The sequence below is a fragment of the Eubalaena glacialis genome, chromosome 14 (genome assembly GCF_028564815.1).
Source record: "Eubalaena glacialis isolate mEubGla1 chromosome 14, mEubGla1.1.hap2.+ XY, whole genome shotgun sequence".
Classification (NCBI taxonomy): domain Eukaryota; kingdom Metazoa; phylum Chordata; class Mammalia; order Artiodactyla; family Balaenidae; genus Eubalaena; species Eubalaena glacialis.
Window position 1 is genome coordinate 74,311,365 of NC_083729.1, and position 24,012 is coordinate 74,335,376.

General features: G+C 40.5%; 1 protein-coding gene across 1 annotated transcript in view; it reads left to right on the plus strand.

The window, feature by feature from the left end:
- LOC133074642 (catenin alpha-2-like) overlaps positions 1-23,651 on the plus strand; it is a 783,943-nt gene extending 760,292 nt beyond the window's left edge. The window contains exon 8 of the mRNA XM_061168567.1: positions 23,573-23,651. Coding sequence (XP_061024550.1) covers positions 23,573-23,644 — 72 coding nt within the window. The 3' untranslated portion in view covers positions 23,645-23,651. The remainder of the gene's footprint in view (positions 1-23,572) is intronic.
- The last annotated feature ends 361 nt before the right edge of the window (positions 23,652-24,012 follow it).

Consider the following 24,012-nt stretch of genomic DNA (forward strand, 5'->3'; position numbering starts at 1 on the left):
ACCACATCAAGATAGGTTTCTCTATGCAACTTTACTTTTAATTACTCTGCATTTTATGTCATCTGTTTACATTTTTATGATGTAACAGATGCATGTTTATTCCTTAACTTACAGTACATTAAGTTGAAACAAAACAAACAAAAAATAACACACACAAAAACCTGACACCAACCCACAAACAGAGAAACATCCTCCAAAATTTCATCACTTTAATACCTTGACTTTGTTTAGACTGCAGTAATGTTGAGGGTACATCCTGCATTGTTTCTTGTAAAAGTATTTGTAAAAGTTGACCATTTACATAAGTTTCCTTTCCCTCTTCTTCTGGCATCAAGATACTAAGCATAAGTCTATGCCTGACACTTGGAAAGAAAATTCACTGGGCTCCTGCCTCCCCAGCCTCCTGGAATCATATTAAATATCTTGACACATTCAAGAGGTCTAATATATATATATATATATGTAAAAGATTCATCAGCTTTGAAGTGGCACCCACCATTTTTCCCTCCTTGGGATGTTATCATGTTTCTGGGCATTGCTGTCACACCCTCTAGTGGTTTCTACCATCTTTGCTGCATGTTTTGGGCCTCTTACTACTGAGTATTGGAGTCCACCATGCTCATGCTGAAGCCCAGCTGTACACTCTCTCATCAGAAGTAGAAAGAATAGAGAATGCTTTCCAGTCTTTTAGGGTTACACATTTTCCATATGAGTATCTCAAAATTGGTACCTTAAGGGTTTGTTAGCACCAACATCTCTTTCTTAAAGCCCAGCAAGTCCATGTAACTGTGAATCAAGTTCTCAGGGTCTGAAAGCTCACTAAGTGTAGAATTGCTGCTCTCTTTCAAGGACTGAGGCTTTCTTACTGGGACCAGGTGGTCTGCCTGAAGTTCTTCCCTCAGAATGGTTTCTCTCCAAGGAACCTCTCTAGAGTTCCTTTTGCAAAGAGATTGCTGTAATACCCTCCTCCATCACTCTATCAGAAATACCCAGCACAATTGAATTCCACCAACTTTGACCTAAGTTGAGATGTCTACAAGAAGTTCGAAAAAAATCATTTGTCTCAGGTTATTACAGTCTAGTAGAGGAAAAAAAATAGATATGTAAGTGGTTGCAACAGAAGAGAGATAAATGCTGTAAGAGAGTTGGAGAGGTATGTCCTTTCTCTGTTGATTTTCAAAGATGGCAAAGATTACGGCCATCTTGAAGAATCAAAGCGTCTGTCATTGAGAAGGTGACTGGCAACTGGACTTTAAAAGATGGATATGATTTAGATATATGTAAATATGAAGAGATGAACATCCTTGTTAAAGAGACTAGCATTAGCCAAGAGTTATGTTTGAATGTCATCTTGGGTCCTGAAATGAGAGAGGTCAAAGAAAGGTTGACCACTGGGGACGGAAGTACATCCTGGAAGGCCATTAGTGTCTGGCTAGGGAGTTTGAACTGGATTCTGTAGGCCTTTGTTTTCTTAAGCATTTTTTAAAACGTCTGCCCCTTTTATTAAAAGTAAAATAAAATAAAAATAAATACATCTTCCCCTTTTTAATACAGCTTAATATCGTGAGCATCTTAATTGAAGTTGAGTCTTCTCATGGAGGTTTTTCAGGCTAGGCATGACAGCATTTCTACATCCAAACCTTCCTCCTTTACCTCTCCTCGGAACCCCTTCACAGAAGGAGTGTTAGGGAGAAAAAGCCCCCGTGATGCCCCAACTCCCCCAAACAAATACAGCTCAAGTAACACTAGTGGCTTGCCATGCGGACGCAGCTTCAAGACCAGTCTCCCGATCTGCATCAATCTTCCCACAAAGATCCCCAAATAAAAAATCTAAGTTAAAACTGTGAGCTTGCTATGCAAACATTGTTTCAGGACAAATTACTTGGAAACCCTCCCCCAGCACTTTCATCCCTCCAACTTGACTGGTACATCTGAGCCCTATAGGCAAAAATCTGGAGCTTCCACAGGCTTAAAAGAAGGCCCTTAATGGCTTTAAAAATCGAATCATATTGTATTTCATCAAACCTAAGGGGACATCAATTGTAAGATGCTCTATTATTTTATGATTATGAAGAAAAATTAAAATAGTGCCTATAATTATCAATGATTATTATGTCTCATCTTTCCTCTCCCCCTCTATGAGTCTTCTTCCTTACTGACTGTTCATTTTTTGGGGCCTCATCACCTTTAGGGATGGCATGGTTTTAGATGGTCCATCAAAGCATTTCGTTTACCATGAACACTTCCCCATTATTGTAGGAGGAGCTGCAGACTTTTGTCTGTTTGCCCCAGGGCTCCAATCTGCTTTCTCCTGCCTTTGGAGCTGCTATGGTGACCTCAGGCCAGCTTGCAAGTTGGACAGGAATTTCTCATAATTTCCCAGGTTGGGGCTTACAATTCCGCTCAGCCTCATGGGATCACTGTATCCCAGCAATGGTTGAGTGAAAGATGACTGTTGGCCAATCCAGTGACCATTAGAAAATGCAAGCTGAGTGTAAATCTCTTCTTTCATAAGCCACTCGTTCCTGCTAAGCTAGTTTACTGCCATTCAGCTTCCTTTCCTCCATCTGTACCTCTTCCCCTGAATCAACAAAAATTTCATGGAAAAAAGGGAGAAATGGATCAGACACTGTGTTACTTGGGTTTGATTCTCCTTGTCCTAGACATCTTATAAACCTGAGCAATCAGCAAGATGAAGTAAAGAGTGAAGTGGTATAGGGCAGCTAAAGAACATTCAGATTAATGGTCAAAATGTGTACAACACAAATCCTTTTGCTAGACTGCTTTTCATAGGTTTTAAATTTCTGGAATTTAACCACGCAGGTTTAATCACCTCCAGTTTTATGGCTTTAAATGGAAGGAGGTTTGCTTTTTATCCAAATTGCCTTATAATAAAACCAGTGCTTTTGTGAAGGCTTATTCCTACCATGCTCAGATTCCTGGAAGGCTTTGCTACTCCCCACCATTTCCACCCAGCCTACCTCTGACACTTCACGATCATGGAGAGCAAACCAGTGGCAAACTCCATTGCCTAAATCCAAATGCTAGGGCCATTTTCCACTTGGACAATATATGGTGAGATAGGAGGCAGGAGAAAAGCATTGATGACAAAAACCAGGCTAAAAAATCAGCCACAGGTACCCCCCATCACCTTATCACATTGATCCAGCCTTTTTTTTTAAAAATTAATTTCACTTCTATATTCCAGTGTCCCCAATTCTATCCATATGCAAAGAAAATCTCACCTTGACAATATCAAACTCATAGTGATCTTAGTCTATCTGATTTCAAATTATATCTTTACCATTCATCAGTCACTTACGTTGCCCTATTCCAAACATAGTTTCCTTGTTTATTATTTAGATATTAAATTTGTTGTCTATATCATTATATTTGCAAATTTTATTTCTAAATGACAAGACAAGGTTATGACTCAGATCTTACTTCTAAAGACTCAGATCCTAAAAATTAGGATGAAGCAACCTAAACCCCTCTGGAGAGCAGTACATGACCCCTGAAATGGCACAGCTAGTCAGTGGCAGAGAGAAAACTAGAGCTCAGGTCTTCCAAAACCCAGCCCTGTGTTCTTTCTACTGCTTCACTCTGTTGTCATGAGTGAACTACTTAGCTGTAGGGTACACCCTAAGAACCTAGCTGGATTAAGGGTGTGCAAGAAAAGCTCAAGAAACAGTGTATGCCATCTCTTCGTATCTATACCATATTCTCTATCAGGCAGTGACAACTTTATGCCCAGATCTCTAGGACCATCATCTCAAATCTCATCAAATGACTTTCTCTGAATATGTATAAATATAACATCAGTGTTTATTGTTGTTGTTAAGTCAAGAGATGTTGAAATTTGCAAAAAAGATAATGAGATTTTGTTTCTTAGTGATTTCCTCTACACTGATTCCTACTGATGCTTTGGGGGTAAATTAGCTTGGCTTGGACTCAGGAAAACCCCAATGTCTTATCATACTCATGCAGCTATTCTTAATCTCTCTTTATCCAAATCCCAGTTTTTGAATGCCCATATTGGCTATCTTACTATCTGTCCATTGAGTTTGTAAATTCTGTTGTCTCTCCAGAGCACTGGAAATATCAGATAGGCTTAAAGATGGTACTTCTTAAGATGTAACTGAGAGTTTTTTATGAGTGGTCTTCTTTTTAATTGAAGTATAGCTTATAATATTATATTGGTTTCAGGTGTATGACATAGTAACTTGATATTTTAATAGATTATACTATGTACAAAGTTATTATAAAATATTGACTATATTCCCTGTGCTGTACATTACATCCTTGTAACTTATTTATTTTATATCTAGTAGTTTGTACTTCCTTATTTCTGGGTTTTTGTCTGCCTGTTTGTTTGGGGTGAGGGGCACTTAGTTAAGACACAGAATAGAATAAAACATCAGAAAGTCAAGAGAGAAAAAGGAAGAGGAGACAACTGCTGTCGAGATGACTTGACACCTATTTTTTTTTTTTTAACATCTTTATTGGAGTATAATTGCTTTACAATGGTGTGTTAGTTTCTGCTTTATAACAAAGTGAATCAGTTATACATATACATATGTCCCCATATCTCTTCCCTCTTGCATCTCCCTCCCTCCCACCCTCCCTCCCTATCCCACCTCTCTAGGTGGTCACAAAACACTGAGCTGATCTCCCTGTGCTATGCGGCTGCTTCCCACTAGCTATCTATTTTACGTTTGGTAGTTGACACCTATGTTTTACATACATACTTTTCTCACGTACAGCTTCCTTGAACAGCTGTGTTACAGGATGCTCAGAGTAAACCAGTAACTCTTCAGGCTGTCTGTTGGAAGCAGAAAGTGACCAGTACTTAGGACATCTCCTGAAAGCAGCTCTGCTTTCCACAGAATGAGCTGGGCCTACATCTGGTTTGGAGAATTTGACACCCCTGTAAGGACTTAGGGCTTTGAGTCAATATCATTCCCATCCACTTAGATATGACTGATAGTCTTAGAAAGAGACATTATTCCAGTTTTCCAAGTGTTGTGATTTTTCAGACTTGAGGTTATCATAGATTTTGCAGCTGGCCATTGGCATTACTGGACAAGAGAGTTGATGCAAAGGAACTAAGTGAAACTAAATCCACTAGTGTGGTTCCTAGTCTACTGTAGGCCCCCAGGGCTCTGAGATGGTGCTTGGTTACCCCAGCCTTCAAGCCAGAGCACCAGTGTCACCTTCTCACATCCCTAATCCTCTTGCTATAAAACTTGTCTTGTCTTGTGTTCTTGTATCCCTGGAGTTCTGCCCACATCATGGAGATCACAGAAGACAGGACAGTCTCAACTCGCCGCTGCCACAGAGATCTCATCCACCACCTCATCATCCCTCAATTTAGACCAACCACGTTGTCTGCATTTGCACCCAACCTTGTTCTCTTCCCTTACATAAAATGGAGTATATTTCCTATGGGGCAAGACTCTCTGTACTTCTCTACTTCAGCCTGAGAGTCTGGGATGATACTTGCAAACTCATGGTGTCTAACTCTTCACCCTGTACTCACATCTGGCCTCACCCAAATCAGTCCACCACATCTGTTTTCACAAATGCTACCACTGACCTACCTCTTAGTTGCTAAACTGTTAGACCCTCATCAATCAGTTGATCACATCCTCAATTGTGAAGCTGTTTTCTCTTCTCCACACCTTTCTGGCTACCACGAATAAAATCTAATCCTTCTTTTTCAGTGAGACCTGTTAAAATAGAAAAATCATTCTCACCTTCTACCCCACCCCCTACTCTCATGCAGAGTGAATAGCCTAAACTAGTTCAACCATTCCCTGCATCAGAATCCCACACCCTTCATCATCCTGATCACTATCATTAGAATAGTGGACCCTATTCTAATGTGTCAGTATCTTTCTTAAAGGGAGACACACAGTAAAATAAATGTTGGCCTCCACGAGTGGCCTGACAAGGGGAGGGCTTCTCTTCTCCTTAGGAATATGTGTCATTGTCCCCAGGGGACAGCCATTGGGCAAGTCCACTCCCAGAGCGCCACCCTAGTCATGGCTTATGGTTGGAAAAAATTTTAAACATTTTCCTAAACAGTGGAAAAGGTGGACACAGTTGATGTTTTCTCAACTTTGTTCCTTTTAATCAAAGCTGCAAACACAAGTCACAATTTGTGGGGAGAATTCTCATTTGTGTCTCTGGGTACTGCTTTGGGATTCAGAACTTAGGTTCTTAAGATTTATGACTGACTGATGCTGTGAAATCAGTTGTTTCTGGCTGCAAATCATGAAATCAGTACCGAGTTGGCCATAAAAAATGAAGGTTTTATGGTAAGTGGTTTAAGAAAAATGCAGAATATTAGTCCTTTGCGATGTATATGTTTTATAGCAGCAATTCCCTATTTTTAATTGTTTTGAAAAAAATTCTCCATTGGTATGGAAGGAAAACATCTTGAAGTAACTCCAATGAAAACAGCTATGTATGTAGAATAACATATAATGGCGCTGTCAGACTTATTCTCCCACTAACTGAGGCATAAATCTAGGATGATGATGTTTTTCTCCCTGCACATTTAGATTTTATTAAAATAGTTACTTTGTATCCCATTCAGCCATTATTCAAAGCAATGGGATCCTACATAAATGAAATTTGTTGATCCTGGTGCAAGCAAGGACAGAATCAATTTCAATTTCCTTTGGATGTACTATTAGTATTTATCTGATGGTGGATTCCTGTTGTTTTTAAGTAATAGCTATAAAAACAACCAAAAATACTGATTAGATTCTAAGAATCATTCTTGATCTCAATTCAGAAATTGTGTCATTAACCTTTTCCTGTATAGCAAATTTTTTCTGTATTATGGTTTTTAATTGTTCATTCCCAAGGTTAAGTCCTTCAAAAGTTGAATACTTTTTTTCTGTGGCAACCATTATCAGATGAGGATTGAGATATTCCATCCTTAGGATGGCTTTAGTGGCTTCAGCTAATGGGAATGTGTGTTTCGTGGACTATGCCTAGATTGCAGGTTAAAGCCAAACAGCTCCTTAGGGTAATTATAGTTGTTCTTTCTAGAAGGGTCTGTGATTTTACTCTAGGTCCAATTAGATGAATAAAGAACTATGACTTCATGACAAAGGGATAAGGGCATGGTTAGAATAGAACTGTCTTGAGGAGGCTATACCCTACGATGGTTGGATCCTGAGAGTATTTACTGAAGGTCCAAAGTTACACAGCAGCCCTGAAGTTTGGGGTGTTGGTTGTTCAGATATATTTGTTAGTGGCAAGCACTGTGTTGGCACAGGTAACTTGCAGTGTCACTGGCAATGTATAGGACCTCTGCTTGTAATTTTGTATATCCTGCCAGATCCAATTCAATGGGGGTACTGTTCACATATACTCTGATTAGAATGGTCTTCCTGGAGTGACGCAGTGTACCCCCTGCACAGCCATAGACAGCAGCCAGGCTTCCCCTGCCTTATTTTTCCTCATATCTCTCTCCACCTGCTTTCTCCCTTGGGCTTGAATTTGGGGGCTGTATGGATTGGAAAGGCTTGATGAGTGGTCCTGAGTGACACAATTCCCCAAAGATGCTTCATGCCACTGGTGACCAAAATGACCTGACACTCAGTTAAGCGGCTAAAATATTTGATATAAGCATGTCTCCTTCTTTCTACATCCCGCCTCATACCTCTCCTCTGGATGCCTTGCTTCCCAAGTCATCTCCAGATTGAAGTACCTTTGTTCTCCTGCTCTGCCCCAAGCACCACTCCACTTCACCTTTATTTCATTTTAAAATCAACCCTGGAAACTTCCTGCTTGATAGAAGTGTGTGTGTGTTATCATGGATGCTAAACTTGGGTTAAGAACAGCTTCAGGAGATGACATATTCATTCACATGGTGACATGGGCACAGCCGGTGTCAAGTGTCACCCCCTTTTTAGGATGACATGGAATATTGAAGACAGGGGTCAACCACACCACACCTCCTCTTAAGAATCCCTTTATTATTTCTTATTGCCTAGTCACTACAAGTTAGTTTAATTTCACAATTATGGATGAATTATTATAGGCCTGTGTTTTTAAGGAGGGACATTTTAGGCATTATTTATCAAAATAATAAGCACTACTGCTTTTTTGAATGCTGACCAGGTCAGAAGCTGAATGGTGAATTTTCAATATATCTTCTGACTTATTTTTTTCCCCACACAGTACTATCAGGGGGATACTATCATCTTCACTTTATAAATGAAACACTCGAAGCTTCTCTAAGTTTGGTCTGACTCCTAAGTTTATGAGGTTTTGTCTCATGTTGTGGTGCCCCCTGCAGTGACATTCCCAGGCATTGACTCATGCTTTCAGATAATTACCCTTCACAGTAGAACAGAAGCACAGACAAGAACTGATTCTTGACTTTGTTGATGGCTCTTTCTGTCCATGGATATGAGCTCAAGTTCTGCCTTTGGTGCTGATTATCCATGAATGTTGCCTAGGCGCTCATCACAGGCACAGGGCAGCCTCTCCAGCTCTCAGCTCTCCCACAGTGGTTCTGCTTCACTGGACTACAGATGTGGACAGGATTGATTGGTGAAGAAACAGAGTGAAGATGACATTTATGACTTGTCTGAGAGAGCCAGGAAAAACTTGGGTGTTTGGCAGTTTACTGATGTATAAAGACAAAATCCCAAAGATACAGCATCTATTCCAAGACTCTAGTGGAAGAAGAACTACATGCTTTATTAAATTATTAAGTTCTTGTGTGGCCTGGACATTGGAAATCTTGGAAATCTTTGAGGAAAGGAAGTTGCCCAGGAAGCTTTTCTCCCAAAATATGCTCTTTGATATGTAGTTGGTGCTTCACTGGTTAGTGTACAGAACACCATGTGTTTGCTTTGCAAGTAGGCTGAGCTGTTTTTCTGTCTATCAAGACTGAAGGCCAGACTTCCCACGAATGCACATGGTCAGGACCAGTCTTCCATAAGACTGTGTCATTTGTAAGGTTGGCCATCATGTCCCTCAGGTCTTGGTCCATTGGGCCCAACCCCTCCCCTCATCCCTTTAACTTGCCTTTGAAATGTTGCCTCATTTTTAATGTCACGAGAAACAGATTCCCAAGCCTGTTGGTGAGGACTCATTACAAGGGATTCCAAGGTCACTGCTAGAGTCATTGTTCACTACACATCAGTGACCTTTAGGAGAAAGGGACATATAAACAAAAATGGTGGGTACAGCTGGTCATAGCCAGGGCAGTATTGAAGACAAGAGCTAGACTGCTTAGATTATGTCACTATTTAGGTTCCTGTACTGCTTGGTCACTTGTGATTGGGCTAGTCCTGCATGTAGTACTTTATTTTCTTCCTATCGTTTCTTATTATGTAACAGCAAATCTAAGCTCCTGAATTTCATGCTGGTCATTTGTACCTTGTATGCTCACGTTTTAAATGCAAATGTTCAGCCCTGTTTTCTGAGAGTAGGTGGACATTACTTATTCCATGCTAAAGGAATTCCAGACATATAATTGATGGGAAAGGATTATTTTTTAAGAATAGCTCCCTCTTTTCCTAAACAAATGGATTTTTTCTGTATCACAGTTATAAGAGGAATCAGATGGATGAGGATGTGTAATGGGCATTGTGGATGTTTTCTCATCCATTTTCATACCCTCTTTCCCCTGGATTGGTGTAGGAACCCAGGTATAAGCCCATCAGTTTGTGGCATTCATCAGTTTCTGATCACAGGGAACAATTCATGAATGAGTTCTAATTTGGAAAAGCACACAGAGAAGGGAAAGTTTTCTGGGGCTCCAGGTAAGTTGTACTCTCTCTTAGGAGAATGTCCCAAGAAAAGACTTCTTCTCTTTTCCTGGATGTTGTCATATGTGGTTACCAGGCTTGGAACCACTGCAGCAGCTATTTTGTTATTAGACTGAAGACAAAGCTCACACATGGAGACAGCAGAGAATTTCAGGGACCCAGAAATGAAGCCCCTAGATAAAGTTTATTCCCAAAGCCTGCCTCACCTCTGTACGTCCAATTCTGTGAGCCAGTAAAAATTCTTATTCTTCATGCCAGGTTGAATAGGACTTTTTCTTACCTTCAGCCAATTTCCTCTTGGCTAACACAGGGTGGAAGTAGGCATGGAACCAGTGTGGCTCTGGTGTTTGGATCTACTTTGAGCATCCAGCTGATTCATGGTGATCCCGGAGTATGACCTCTGTGACCTTCTGTGGTGGGGCAGCATAGGTACATATGTGCCTTGTAGCATCCTCCCACCAGCCAGGCCTGTTCCTTCTTCTTAGGGAATCTATCCTGCCCAGTCTTGGCTGTTCTACTTATAACATGTGGAATCCCTTCCTCTTCCCTGCTCTCCATCTCTCACACCCAATCCTAATTGGGCTAGCAGTGAGTGGCTGACTCGGAAGTAAGCTGGGATGAGCAATCAGATTTTCTGTCTTGTGAGCTTGATATAGGAATTGTTTGTTGTTCCAGAGTACTTTAACTGGAAGGTTGGATGGATTGCAAATATGGAGTGGCTATTTTTGTGCCATGTGCTTAACAAAGCAAAGAAAGCTGGTTGTCAGAAGCTGAGTAGGAAAGAAACAGACATTGAAAGAAGTACCCCAGGAAGACAGGCCTTTCGCTGTCTGGTTCAGGTCTCACTTGAGGCCTAGCTGCAACATCCTGCCTTGAGTTCAAATCTTCCTTTTCCCTTAGATAGCTTTGAAGAGCTTCTATTTCCTGTGACCAGAGAAACTTGGCTGGGACAAGAAGGGGTTGTTTTCACCTCAATTTATAGATGATACAACTGAAGAGGAGAAAGGTTAACCAAAGCTGATTTGTAGCAAGCTGGGAGGCAGCCTGGGTTTCCTAACTTTATAACCTTTATTTTTCACATTTCACTTGCTGGTTAAGTGACCAAGATAGACTGATTCATCTACTTTATTCCTAAAGCATTCTGTGACCATTGCCTGTCCTATATCAGAGAAAAGAGAATTATTGTTCAGCTGCTTTGTAACATCCTCGACAAAAATTGAATGGATTACAAACTGCCAGACTGAAAACTCAGTAGTAAACTTGGTAACAGTCACCATAACTCTGTTTACTTAAATACTGGTACACAAGGGTAGCTTCTTTAGATTCTTGAGGACTAGCCAGCCTTGGAAGTGTTACCACAATTATTGATTATCTTTAAATAAGTATATACTGCTCTGCACGCAGGGGCACTCTGCTGTAGAGTTGCCCATGTGAGGAGCAACCCACTGCAGAGCGGCAGCTGCGCCTGGGAGTGTCTGCTGCTGTGAATTTCAATCTGAGACTCAAGAGAAACCAGAACTTATTTTCTCTGTCATGGCATTTTAATATTTCTGGCCTGTCTCTCCTAGCCAAGAAACATCTAGATCTCCCATCTTACCTCAGTGCAGCTGCTCTGGAGAATAACTGCCCTTCATTTTTGCAATGACCACCCTCCATCAGTCCCCCAAATTAATTTTAGCATATGACACATAGCCTCCAAATTTAATGAAAATCTACTCACCCATTATCTGTGATATGACAGACAGACTGAAACTTAATTATATTGACATGGACTGGAGCTAATGCTATCATATTTTGCTAGAAAGCCCATCTCTATAGGAGCGATTACAGTGAGCAGTCAAGTCAAATTGGGGAAATGCAGCGGCAGAGAAATATCTGTGCAGCCAAATGGCATCCATACCTTTGGGATACTCACCTGGCCGGGGATTGAATGTCGTCCTGATTCATCCAGGTAATCACAATTAGACGTTGGTTTCATGGCCTTGAAGAAGTGTTTGATTGCATGTTAGGACAAGAAGAGACTTCTAATAATATTTAGTGTTATTCTTGTAGGAAGGTTACATCTAGTCCTTTTGATCTTTGAAGTTGCTCTAGAAGTGATAAATGTAACATTTGTTTCATGGTACCACCACCTTAAATAAGTGGATTTTTATAACTTTGCTCCACCTTTATGCCCAAGTAAAGAGTATTAAAAATCTGACTATGTTTGAAAGTAAATAGGACACATAGAGGAAGCATAAATAGCAAAAGGCATTAGTTTTCTGCATCACTTTTCTCCCTCTCACCCTCATCCTTTCTCCTTGTGCTTCCAGGGCAAATACTTTAGTATTTAGTATTATATGTAACTAACATATCTTCCATTATATTTTTGTAATCTTCCTCTGGGAAGGGTTCTTTTTTTTTCTTATGACCTCTCCAAGTTAAAAGCAGGGATCATGTCATTTTGATGCTTGTGTTGGCTTAGCTGATTGGGTACTGTGGAAGAGATGACTATAGGTGATGGCTCAGACAGAGGGGTGAGGAATGAACAGTAGGAGATGCATTGAGGGCTACTGCCATGGCTAGAGGAGCAGGGCTGAATATCTGGACCATAGTGGAAATAACAGGAGTGAAAGAAGAGGAAATAGTGATGGAGACTATTATGAAGTTAGGGAAAAATGGTTAATATAATATTTCTTCTAATTCAGGGGTCAGCAATTTTTTCAGTAAAGGACCAGGTAGTGAATAGTTTCAGCTTTGTGAGCCATACAGCTTTTGCCACAACTACTCCACTCTTCCATAAAGCAGCCCTGGACAAAAATACATGAATGGGTGTGGCTGTGTTCCAGTAAAACTTTACTTACAAAAAAATTGTAACTGATTTGGCATGATGGCCATTTAGTCACTCATTTATAAAACCTGTTGTTAAAAATATGCAGTAGATTAGTTGGTACAGGGTATGTCTGGTTCCAAGCCAAATCTTAGATTTATGAAAATTCAGAGCACACTAAGATTCTGAAGATTATTAACTCCCTTTTAAGTTTAGCAGTATTTTTCAAAGCTCATTTGTGCCATTATTATTTTAATAATGTTGTAAGTGTCCAAATCTGCACATATAAAAGCAAATTTGTTTGGTACATAGAGTTAAGCTCAACACACTTTTTCCTATAAAAGAGGGATTTTAATAATAACCCTGGGAACCATAAACCCTGAAAACAACAATGCAATTCTGTGTCATCAGAGAGCCCAATACTGTAATAACCATTTTAAGAGATTTTTCAAAGTATTAGGGCTGATATCTCTGCTCTTGAGGAACTGTCGATCACTGCAAACACTGGCAACAGTGGATGCCAGCCAAGACCAAGTGTGCAGCCATGTGGCCGATGAGTGGAGCGGACACAGCAGCAGGTGTGTAGCTGGCTTATTGGCACTAATTGGAGAGTCCTTTTGTTGTAGGAAGCAGAGGCTCACTCAGGTGAACTCAGCTTAGTGGAGGTTTATTGTAAGATTGGCATCACTACAATTTGTCTGAACTCCCGGAAAAGAGAAGGAGCCCTGATTACCTCAGGGGAGACCTAGAACCACACGCTGTGTGGAATCAAGACTCCTGGGTAGTAGGGCTCTCGGTTGTCTCTCCTACCTTAGAGTTGCAGCATTAATGCAAATCAGTTGCTTCCTTTGTCTCTGCTTCTACTCTCATTAACAAATTCTCTTTCTGTATCTTGCTTTCAAATTCTCAAAGCACTTGATATTAGTGGTCAAATCACAGCGCAGGAGGTGGGTAGCTTCTTCCAGCAGTCATACTGCTATTCATCCTTTATTTCCATCTCGTGTCTTCTCACTCCTTACTGCCTTCTAGTCTTTGTCCTCCTTGCAAATGAGAACTCAGTCACTTGGCCACACTTGATTGCAAGAGATGCTGGGAAATGTAATCCACCTGTGTATTTAGGGGGAAAGGGGAACGGCTTAGTCTCTTAAAAAACAGGAAACAATACTCTAGATTATTGTCTCTATTTGTGCAAGTGCTCTGAAGTTGCTTGCATTTGTTTGTCAAAGAGCCTAGGTTTGTCAAATCACTAGGAAAAACGAAATAGTTTTCCTGGGCTCATTCCTAAAAAAGAAACACCTTTTGCTCATCAGAGATAGAGAATCCAAATTGGTAGGATTCTCCTCACTATTAAATGTGAGCCAGCACCTATTTGTGTACTCTGAAGAGTTTATTGCTACACAGAGGGAAGGCACTTTTTTTGGGGGGCTGTACCATGCAGCATGCAGGATCTTAGTTCCTCGACCAGGGATTGAACCTGTGCCCCCTGCACTGGAGCACAGAGTCTTAACCACTGGACCGCCAGGGAAGTCCCGTGAAGGCACTTTTTCTGAACTTCTGGTTTGAGAGGAACAGAAAGAGCATATGGAAAGAAGTGCACAGTGTGCTTGTGTGTCCTCCCAACAGCTAATACTGACCTGGATTTCCACAGATCACATCCCATTGTTAGGCCATGGAGCCTAATCCTTGCATCAGGAAACATGGCCACAAAGATATGAGTTGTGAACAAGTGTGGCTCTGATCCCAGCCCTGCTATTATCCAGCCTGATGACCTTGGATATGTTACTTCATGTCTGTCATTTTGCTGGAAAGTTGAGTGTGACTGTTTAAAATATATAATTTTAGAGAAACCTTAAGGCTGGTGGTTGTGGTTTCTCAGCAGTGGTACTGGTGATACTAGTGTAAAAGGTACGCAGTTCCTTTTTGTTGTTGTAGTAGTCAACTCCAAACGAGGCCTGCTCTTCAGATGGAAGTTTCCTCAGTGGTAGAGACTGGGTGGACTTTGTACCTACACAGCCTAGCCCTGGGTAGAAAGGTTTTGAATAGCACCTCTAACTATGACGCCCTAAGGGTCTGTGTTGATTTATCATAAAGATGAGTTCTCAGAATACTGTCCTGAATATCAAGCTAGGGATTGGGAAACGAAGTAAGAAAAAGAAGGGGTAGTGTTGTGAAGATTCTATATCCTGGACAAAATGGTGGTAGGTTCAGCTGGACCTTGACCTGCCCTTCATTTAGGTCTGTCTTGTCCTTCTCCCTAGGAGCCTGTCCTGGGTATCCATTGCTGACAACTGTTCTGGGTCCAGTGCCTTCTCTTTAATTTGACACTTCTTTTTCTTGCATCTCTCTGGCTACTCGTCTGTTCTCTTCAACCTACATCTAGGTGCCTGTGCCTTTCGAGGATATACTGCATTTAATGAGCATATCCTCATCCAGAGAAAGGTGCTACCATTCTAATAGTGCATTCTCCAAAGGAGCATCTGGAAACAAAATTTCATTCTTGACTGTGTGACCTAGGGAGTTGCTTTACTCAAGACCATTTGAGGCCCCAGAGCAAGGGATAATGACCACATGCCAGGCAAGGAGGGAGCTAACAGAGCTTTGAGCAGTCAAAGCCCTGTAAACACTTCCTGCACCAAAGTGTCCCACTCTGCAGTTGCAAAGAGCTGGCCTTGACATGGAGTTGCAGCATATCCAGGACTTAACTGATATAAGAAATAGCATTACAAGGAATTAATTAGAAGCCCTTGAGTCTTGATAAGCATTTGTTACAGGCTGCTGTGCCTTTTCGTTATGAAGCTGGGAAAAGGATTGAGGAGAGAAAGCATGGAGGATGTTTTGCAGACAGATGTGGAAGAGACTTTGTAGACAGTGTGAGGAGAGAGGCCTCTGCATGATAGTCACTCAGGGAAAATGCTGAGACTCCCAGGCTCTTGAGAAATAAGAATTGCCTGACAAGTCACTTGGTTTAGTTTTAAGAAAATGAACCTCTTAATTTATATACCATGTCCAGGGACTGGCATCTGAGTTAAGAAGCACTTCACCCTGGAAGAGAAATAGAGAGATGGAATGGGGGAAGGAACACAGTTATCAGGATAAGTAAAGCTAGCCTCTGAGGCCACAGACAAGAAACCAGCAGAAACATCAAAAATCTCCCAAGACCTGCTCAGTGGAATTCGCCCCTGGGTGATGAATCGCAGCACTTAGTACTGGCCGCCTAGTGGCAGAAGGGGGAACAACATGCTGATTTATGGATGCTGTGTTCCTGGGAGCCTTAATGAAAGTCCTTATTCACAAAAGAAGCTAATGTTTATAAAAATGTCTAAGAGGGGGCTTAAGATATTTTACATCAGAGGAAGATTTTTAGCATGATAACTATAACTTTGTACTTAAAAATTCATACATTTCAGGATTAGACAATCTTGACTATGAGCATAATTAAATATGGAAACTCCTTCTATGTCTTCAATCCATGCATGTATTTGGAGATTGCAATTATCATGCTATCTTTCAAGTGTCTGTACTGAATGCAGTTCTTCTATGAGATCCTCCTTTTGATGTAACCTGAAAAGAGTGCTCTCATGCCGGGAAAATCATCTGTGTGCTGAAAATAGCTTTCAGCTGGGGGTTGAAACTTGGGTGACCACCCGGCATAGTTATGCAAAAACTGGGTGATTGTCAGAAAATCATTTATTTATTGTGCAAAGATATTTTTTGGGGAGATACATATGTATAAATATATTTCTGAAATTAAAGCAATTATGAACATTCCTACATACCTTTCAGAAAGTACTGAAGGAACCTAATAATAAATATTTATTGAACACCCTCAGTGAACTGACTTCTGGTCCATCCCAATGAAGGATATTAGAGAAGGATGAACAAAGGCCCTATCCAACTTAAAGAGGAATCTAAGACACACATGAGATAATGATGGACAATATAACTCATCAGATGGCCTTGGCTTTAAGACATCTTAGAGAATATACACAACGCCTTGAACCCAAACCAGATCTGAGAGCTTGTATGCTGTCAGTGCTTGGCAGCTTCCCAGCACCACTCTGTTTTTAAGAATTTCCACTCACAGAGCTCACCATTCCTGCCTCTAGCCATCCCCACGGATGGATGTGTAAACCCTAATCTAGCTCCTTCCCCCATCGCTTGCTCAACTTATCTCTTGACTTCGGTCCTATACAATCTCTCTGGCTCACACCCCCAATAATATATATTCTTACTTCTTCCAAGTCCAGATCCTTACTCCTCCTTGGGGACACAACATAATATCTCATGAAAAAATTTTTTCTTTCCCATATTAAACCCATGATTTTATTTTTCCTGCTCCCTCATCATTCATACTAGTATCTTAGCCCCATAATGTAATTTATAGTTATAGATGCCAAATGAGTTCACATGGGAATGTGTGATCATTAAGGGTTTCACATATATGTATATATATATACACACACACACACATATATATATAAGTTAAGATTCATTTATATCAGCCTGTTATGCTGGGTTAATGATGCTCTGAGTTTACCTGATCATATGGCAGTGTGCCAAGAATGGAGCCTAAAGGTAACGTTAACGTTGCTCTAGATTAATGCCAGTTGTTCTTCAAGAATCAAAACTACTTTAGCGTGATCTGTTGATGATAGTTAAAATATTTTGCTAATCAATCCTATTAGTTATTCAAGACTCTTTTGTTCTAAGAGAGGTTGTTGATCTAGTAACCACCAGCCACAGACATTAATCAGCAGCTGAAATCCACAGTGAGTGAAATTATCATGAGTCTTAAATTTCAGAAAGAATGAGAATATTTTAGCAATATTGAGTGACAAAGGAAAAAAGGGTTGAAAGCTAAATCACCTTGAAACTTCAGCTAGCTCATTAGATTCTATGAATGTCATATAAGAGAGAAAAATAATATCAAGTACAATTGAGACAGGAGGCGGTTTTATTGTAGAAATCCATCAGACTCCTTTATTCTTGGACAAAATTCTGAACTTGAGAACTGAGTATTTCTCTCATGGACGTTGTATTTAAAGGCTATTGTAGCCAAGGATGTTCTCTGTAGCATAACTCTTGCTGTTTGCACAACCTGCAAATGATCCAAAGCCCAGAGTTATAATTAAGGACCTTGTTACACCATAAAAGATTTTCAAATTTTAATCTATGACAACCCACACAGCACTCAGGGCTTAAATACTTTATTGACCAGCCTGGCAGGCTGACTGCTCTGTTGGAGCTGAGAGAGCCTTGCTCCAATTTATCTCTCCCACACTATGTATTTGTAGTCATAAATCTTTTGCTAGGCTCTATGAACATTAAAAATAGCCCAGCATTGCTGGCTTTTCTTCCGGTGCCATGAGAGCCAAATCAAAGGTGCCAGCCTCCCATGGCCTTGCCATGTAACGCTGCGCAGGGAACATTTACATCTGTCTGGCCCTCCCTATCCCAGAGTCAAGTTAAACAACAGCATTTCCCATTCAGAGTTTGCTCCCAGATCTGGATATCGAAGCTGAGCAGCAGCCTGGATCCAGCTGGTCCTTCGCCAGCCTGCGTCTGTCCCGTTCTCTTGATGATGACTTTGCTCGGGTGTGTCTTCTTCGTTCTGCAGGGACCCCACTAGATGGAGCAGACTCACTGCACTGCCACTAAAGCCTGGCCACTGGGCTTCCACATGGATCACAGGAAGAGAGAGGCAGAGCAAACAGCAAAGAGCAGGGAACAGTTTCTGAAGATACAAAGGAGAAATAGCTCCAGTATAGGTCCCAAAGCAGAACAGAACTAGGCTTATAAACTAGAGGGAACCCACGAGTATGAGCCGGGTTGTTTAGAGGAAAGAGCAGTGAGTTTCAATGGAATTGTTATTTTGTGAATGTCCTTCTTCGAACATGAGAATGTGGTTTGGTTTGGACTTTTATCTCAGCAGTGACTAGAAAAAAGCTTTATGGGAGTCATCCATCCCACAGAAACAACGGGGGTATTACTATGTCTCTTCTTTCTTCTTCTAAGCTCCTTCCCTGATCTTTTACAAAACCAGTTTTATTGAGGCATAATTGACATTCAATAAACTGCACTTATTTAAGGTGTACAATTTGGTAAGTTTTTATAGGTATTCACTCATGAAGCCATCACTACAGTAGAGATAATGAATATATCCATTACCCCTTACAGTTTCCTTGTGCCCTTTGTACTCCTTCCTTCCTACCCCTCCCCATCCCATTCCCATCTCCAGTCAACCACTGGTCTACTTTCTGCCACCATAAATTAGTCTGTATTTTCTAGACTTTTCTATAAATGGCATCAAACAATAAGTGCTCCTTTTGTTTAGCTTCTTTCCCTCAGTGTAAATATTTTAGATTTTTCCATATTGCATCATGTATTAAGTTTGTTCTGCTTTATTGATGAGTACAGTTGCACTGTGTGGCTATAATACAGTCCATTTATCCACTCCCCTGTCCATGGACATCCGAGTTGTTTTCAGTTTGGGGCTGTTACTAATAAAGCTGCTATGGGCATTCGTGTACAAGTTTTTGAATGCTTTCATTTCTCCTGGGAAAATACCTGGGAATAGAATAGCTGGGTCATCTGAAAGTTTCTTAACTTTTTAAGAAACTACCAAACTCTTTTCCAAAGACACTTTACCATTTATGTATATTTATATTCCCACCAGCTGAGAGTCCCACTTTCTCCACATCCCGGTGGATTATTGTTGTAATCCCTACTGTGAGATGCCTGAGCAGCCCATATGCCCGTCTGCATCAAGCATGGCTTCTGGTCTCCGGCCCCACATCAGAGTCAAGGCTTGGGCTGGACAAAGAAGGAAGGCACTAAGCTACGGGATATTTGTGACCTAACATCAACAGGAACTATCTGTTTTGTGAGATTCCAGAGAATTAAAGAACTTTTACCTTATAGTCTTAGTCAAAATCATGAGGTAATAAATCAATATGGATTAAAATTCCTGACCATTATTCTGTAAGAAGAAAGGAAAGTAAATATATTTTGTCTTTCATTTTATGGATTTCAGTAAATGTTGCTTGCACATTGACTAGAACATGATGTTCAGAGAGAAAGAAGTCCTTTAGACTGTTCTTAACTAAGAGAAACATGTTTCCAAGTGTGGCCCTTTAGCTCAAATGCCCAGGGCAGAAATCCCTTCTACATCGTCTCTGAATACAAGTGACCATAGGTTCCTGGAGAGGCCGGGACCCTCCACCAGCAAAAAGATTATGAACCTCTAAAGGCTCAGATGATGGTTAATATTTTTTAGCAATAAAGTATTTTTAATTAAGGTAATACATTATTTTTTTAGATATAATGGTATTACACACTTAATAGACTACCATATAGTATAAATACAACTTTTATAGGCACTAAGAAACCAAAAAATTTGTGACTCACTTTATTGTGCTATTTGCTTTATTGCTGTGGTCTGGAACTGAACTTGCAGTATCTCCAAGGTCTGCCTATATCTTATAGGAGCCTCCTTAGTTATTCCCCAATCTCCTGTCACTCACACATTTATTTAAACAAGGTTTGTCCAAGATATGAGCAAAAACACTGGCCAAAACTTTTTGCAGAATTCCGTATGCAACTCTAAGAATTAAGATATTTGCATATTATTTAATATGCATATCTTGTTAACTATTAGGTGACATTATCATTAAAATTGTGTCTTTTTAAAGTTCTAAGATGAAGTTCAGACCACAGGTACACAAAGTCATTTTAAATAAGTATCCACAGAGAAAGGCATATGCAAAGGGAATGAATATTAATTGTCAGGCACTCTACTAAATAAAAGTTATTTCATAACTTACCTCATTTAATCTGCTTTTCAATCATATGCTATATGTATGATTATTTTCACTCTGCAAACAAAATTTAAAAAATTCCCAAGGTCCCAAATCTAGGTTACGATTTTGACCCAGGTCTAACTTCAAGGCCCATGTTCTTTCCAGTACCCATAACAACAAGTTTAGATATTTGCTATTAATATTAGGGGAAGTAATGACACAAAGGGGGAGGTCAGAGTTCTGTATCTATTGATTCTGCCTCTTTGGTCAATGGTCTCCACAACGAACCCTCCTTGATCCTGTTGTCCCAGAGCTTCAGGGCTAGACAGGGTGGGATGTTAGTGGGATGGAAAGGGTGTTGAACCCAAGGAGGGCTGGGGGTCATTGGATTCTTAGCTCTGGGCCTTAATTATACCAGAAAATGAAGAACTAATCACCCTCAACACGGTGCTCACAGAGAAATCTTGTGAGTTCTTGCCATTTCCTCACCACATCATACATCTCAACAGAGAAATGAGGAAATCTTCACAGAGAACCTAGCATACCTACAATGGGAGCCAGGTGCAAGACTCAACCTACCCCTAAAACTAGCTTATGTGCATGTGATACTCGGCAGAGATGAAAACAAACAGAAAATTATAAAGTGCACAAAAGGATTTTCCACATTGCTGAGTGTTCACACTTGAGTTCCCCTTTTTGAATTCATTATCTCAGGGCAGCATTTGGTTTCAAAAGCCAAGGTAGCTGAGATGAAACTGTATGCTGTTATTGCTTGAAATTGTTGGGAATAACCTGCAAAGGCTGTGGTGTTCAGAACAAGCTTTGCTCTTTGCAAATGCTTTGTCAGCAAACTCCACCCCTTATTTTGACCATTGCCAAATTTGGGACTCTATCCAAAATCTTAATTTAGGGCCCATTCCTGACCATTTGTTTTAATATCATATTAAATATATTAGTATATTTGGAAAGCTCACTTTATTTGAAGGTGTTTTTAAGCACTTTTCCTAGCTTGTATCACTCCCATTTTCACATTCTTTAATTGGAAGGGTTTTAATCCCGGGTGAATATCTAGATCACACCCACAGAGAATCCATACACGCCTGCTGTTCTGTTAGGTTCTTTCCTCGGAGTCCCACAAACATGTCATTTCACTTCTAGCTCCTGTGCCTTTACTCATGTGTTCTTTCCTTTCTCCATCCCAATCCTACTTGTCATTTAGCATCTGAGCTCCTACTCTTTCTCTAAACCTTATGAAACCACCAAAGCCTAAAGAGACCCCTTTAACTGCTATTGTTTGCAATTTGCTACTGGAAGTCGCAAGGTAAATTTTAGTGCACATATATAATATAGTTGTATTGATTGAACTGTCTTTTTCAAAGTTATTGGTGCAATTAAATTGACCTTTTGCCAGTACAGAAATAACTTGTTTAATAAAGACTGAACAAATGAATTGAGCATAACTTTAAAACAGCAGATAAGCAGAACACTGGTTATAATGCTTTTGTAAAATCACTGCAAAGGCAAAGTATGGACCCAGTGGTTAGCATTGTGCCTAACTGAATAAACAGTTCTTAAGAGTCCAAAACCAGAAGTTAGGTGGTTGTGGTATCATATACCAAAGGACATGCTATAAGTGTGATGTTGCTTTCTAAACTCACCAGGCATTGAGGAATCCACTTGAGTGCATTAGGCATGATGCTAGATCCCAAATCCCTTTGCAAATGGTAAGCACTATGCGAAGACAATGGTTGTTCAGGCACCACTTCTGGGCATCTACACATATTTCCCAGCCCTACCTCCAGGCCACTGACACTAAGTGGTAGATGATAGGACTGCTGAGACCCTGAAACACCAGGTTATCTAAGACAACAACCAAGTCCTCTGGAACCTTGGTATGTCCTCTGAAACACAATTCCACTTATTTCTACACAGGATCTTACATTCCCGATGGGAAATATTTCACTGCATACATCGGATCTTTTGGTGAGCATTTTTTCTTTGAGAGAACATCACTTAGTGTGTTCTACACTGTGCCTGGCACCCTTACCGGGAGGCACAAAGAAACATAAGGCAGAGCCATTACCTGTGACACACTCACACTGTGCATTACATCTTAAAATATACATTTTATTCAAATCTGTGAATCCTTCCACATCTGAATCTCCTGGAAGTATATATTAAAACACAGGCTTCAGCACCTCCCCAATCTATTGAATCATCAAAATCTCTGGAGGTGGAAAGCCTGGAGATTCAGAATCTACACTTTAACAGGGGACTTAAGTGATTCTTACAAAATCAAAGTGTGGGAACTATTCTAATGAGGGTTATTGGTTTGGTACATGACGGAAGAAAGCACAAAACAGATTGAATGTATTTTGTTGTCTTTTGTGAGATGGCCATTCAGGTGTGGCCACAAGAAGAGACAGACAGAAGGCTGAGGAAAACAAAGTTTATTGAACTCAGAGGTCCTAGAGACAGGAGGCACAGCATGCCACACAGGGCCACCTTGGAAAGAAACCAAGGTGGTCAGAAGGCAGAAGACAATATCAAGGGGAAGATTTAGGTCAGAGCCTGTAGTGAGGTTTCTAGAGAATGTCGAGGCAGGGCAGGGTGAAAAGTTTGGGATTGGCTAGTTTGAATAATTTGAGTGACTTTAAGCTATAGGAATGATCTCTAGCACCTGGTCCTGGGATGATTAAGGCAGAGGAATGTTGCCTTCTAAGGTTCCTGGGCCAGATAGAATAGGTGTGGCTCTGGATGGCTTAGTCTGCATATCAAAGGCTTGCTCCCAGCTGGGTCCTTTGTTATGTCTAAAAATTAGCTAGCTCTGGGAGGAGCAGTTTCTCCCCAGCTAGAGAGTTTTCTTTAAGGTATCAAAATACCAACTATAAAGAAAATAAATAAATAAATATTTTATATATTTAAAATATATATTTTATGTATTCTGTAGACAGAATGGCACTTGTCTACAGGTGTGTGAATCTATAAATGGAATGAGGAGTTACCCCAAAGGAGATACATGTAGGAAGCAAAAAAAATGTAGACCAGACAGCATAACAACCTAGATACCCACTACTATTGCCTAGATTTGGAACATGAAATGTATCTGTGCACTGTGAGCAAGAAACACAGTTTATTTTTGTTTCTGTTTTTTAATTTATTAGGTTATATATGGTATATGTATCAAGAGAGAAGAGAAGATCAAGGATGGTGGCCTGGAAAACATGCACATTTGAAGGGGCAGGTTTAGGAGGAGGCAATGGAGAAGAAGTGATCAAGTGAGAAGGAGAACCAACAGATAGAGGGACACATTGCAAAGGAAGGATGGAGAAAGCTTCAAGATCTTGGTGAAGTTCAGGAACTCTATTACATGCTGTGGACAGTTCAGATAATATGAGGATGAGAATGAGGTGCAGATGCTGATGCCTGGTGTGTTCAGTATGGACAAGAGCATTAAACTGGGAAATTTGGGACCTCCCTGTTGCCAATAGCAACCATAATAACTATTTGCTATGTAACTTTGATCAATATATTTAGGCCTCAGTTTCCTCACCCTTTAAATGAGGAGGCTGGAGACTTGACCTCTTAGACACCTGCGAGCCCC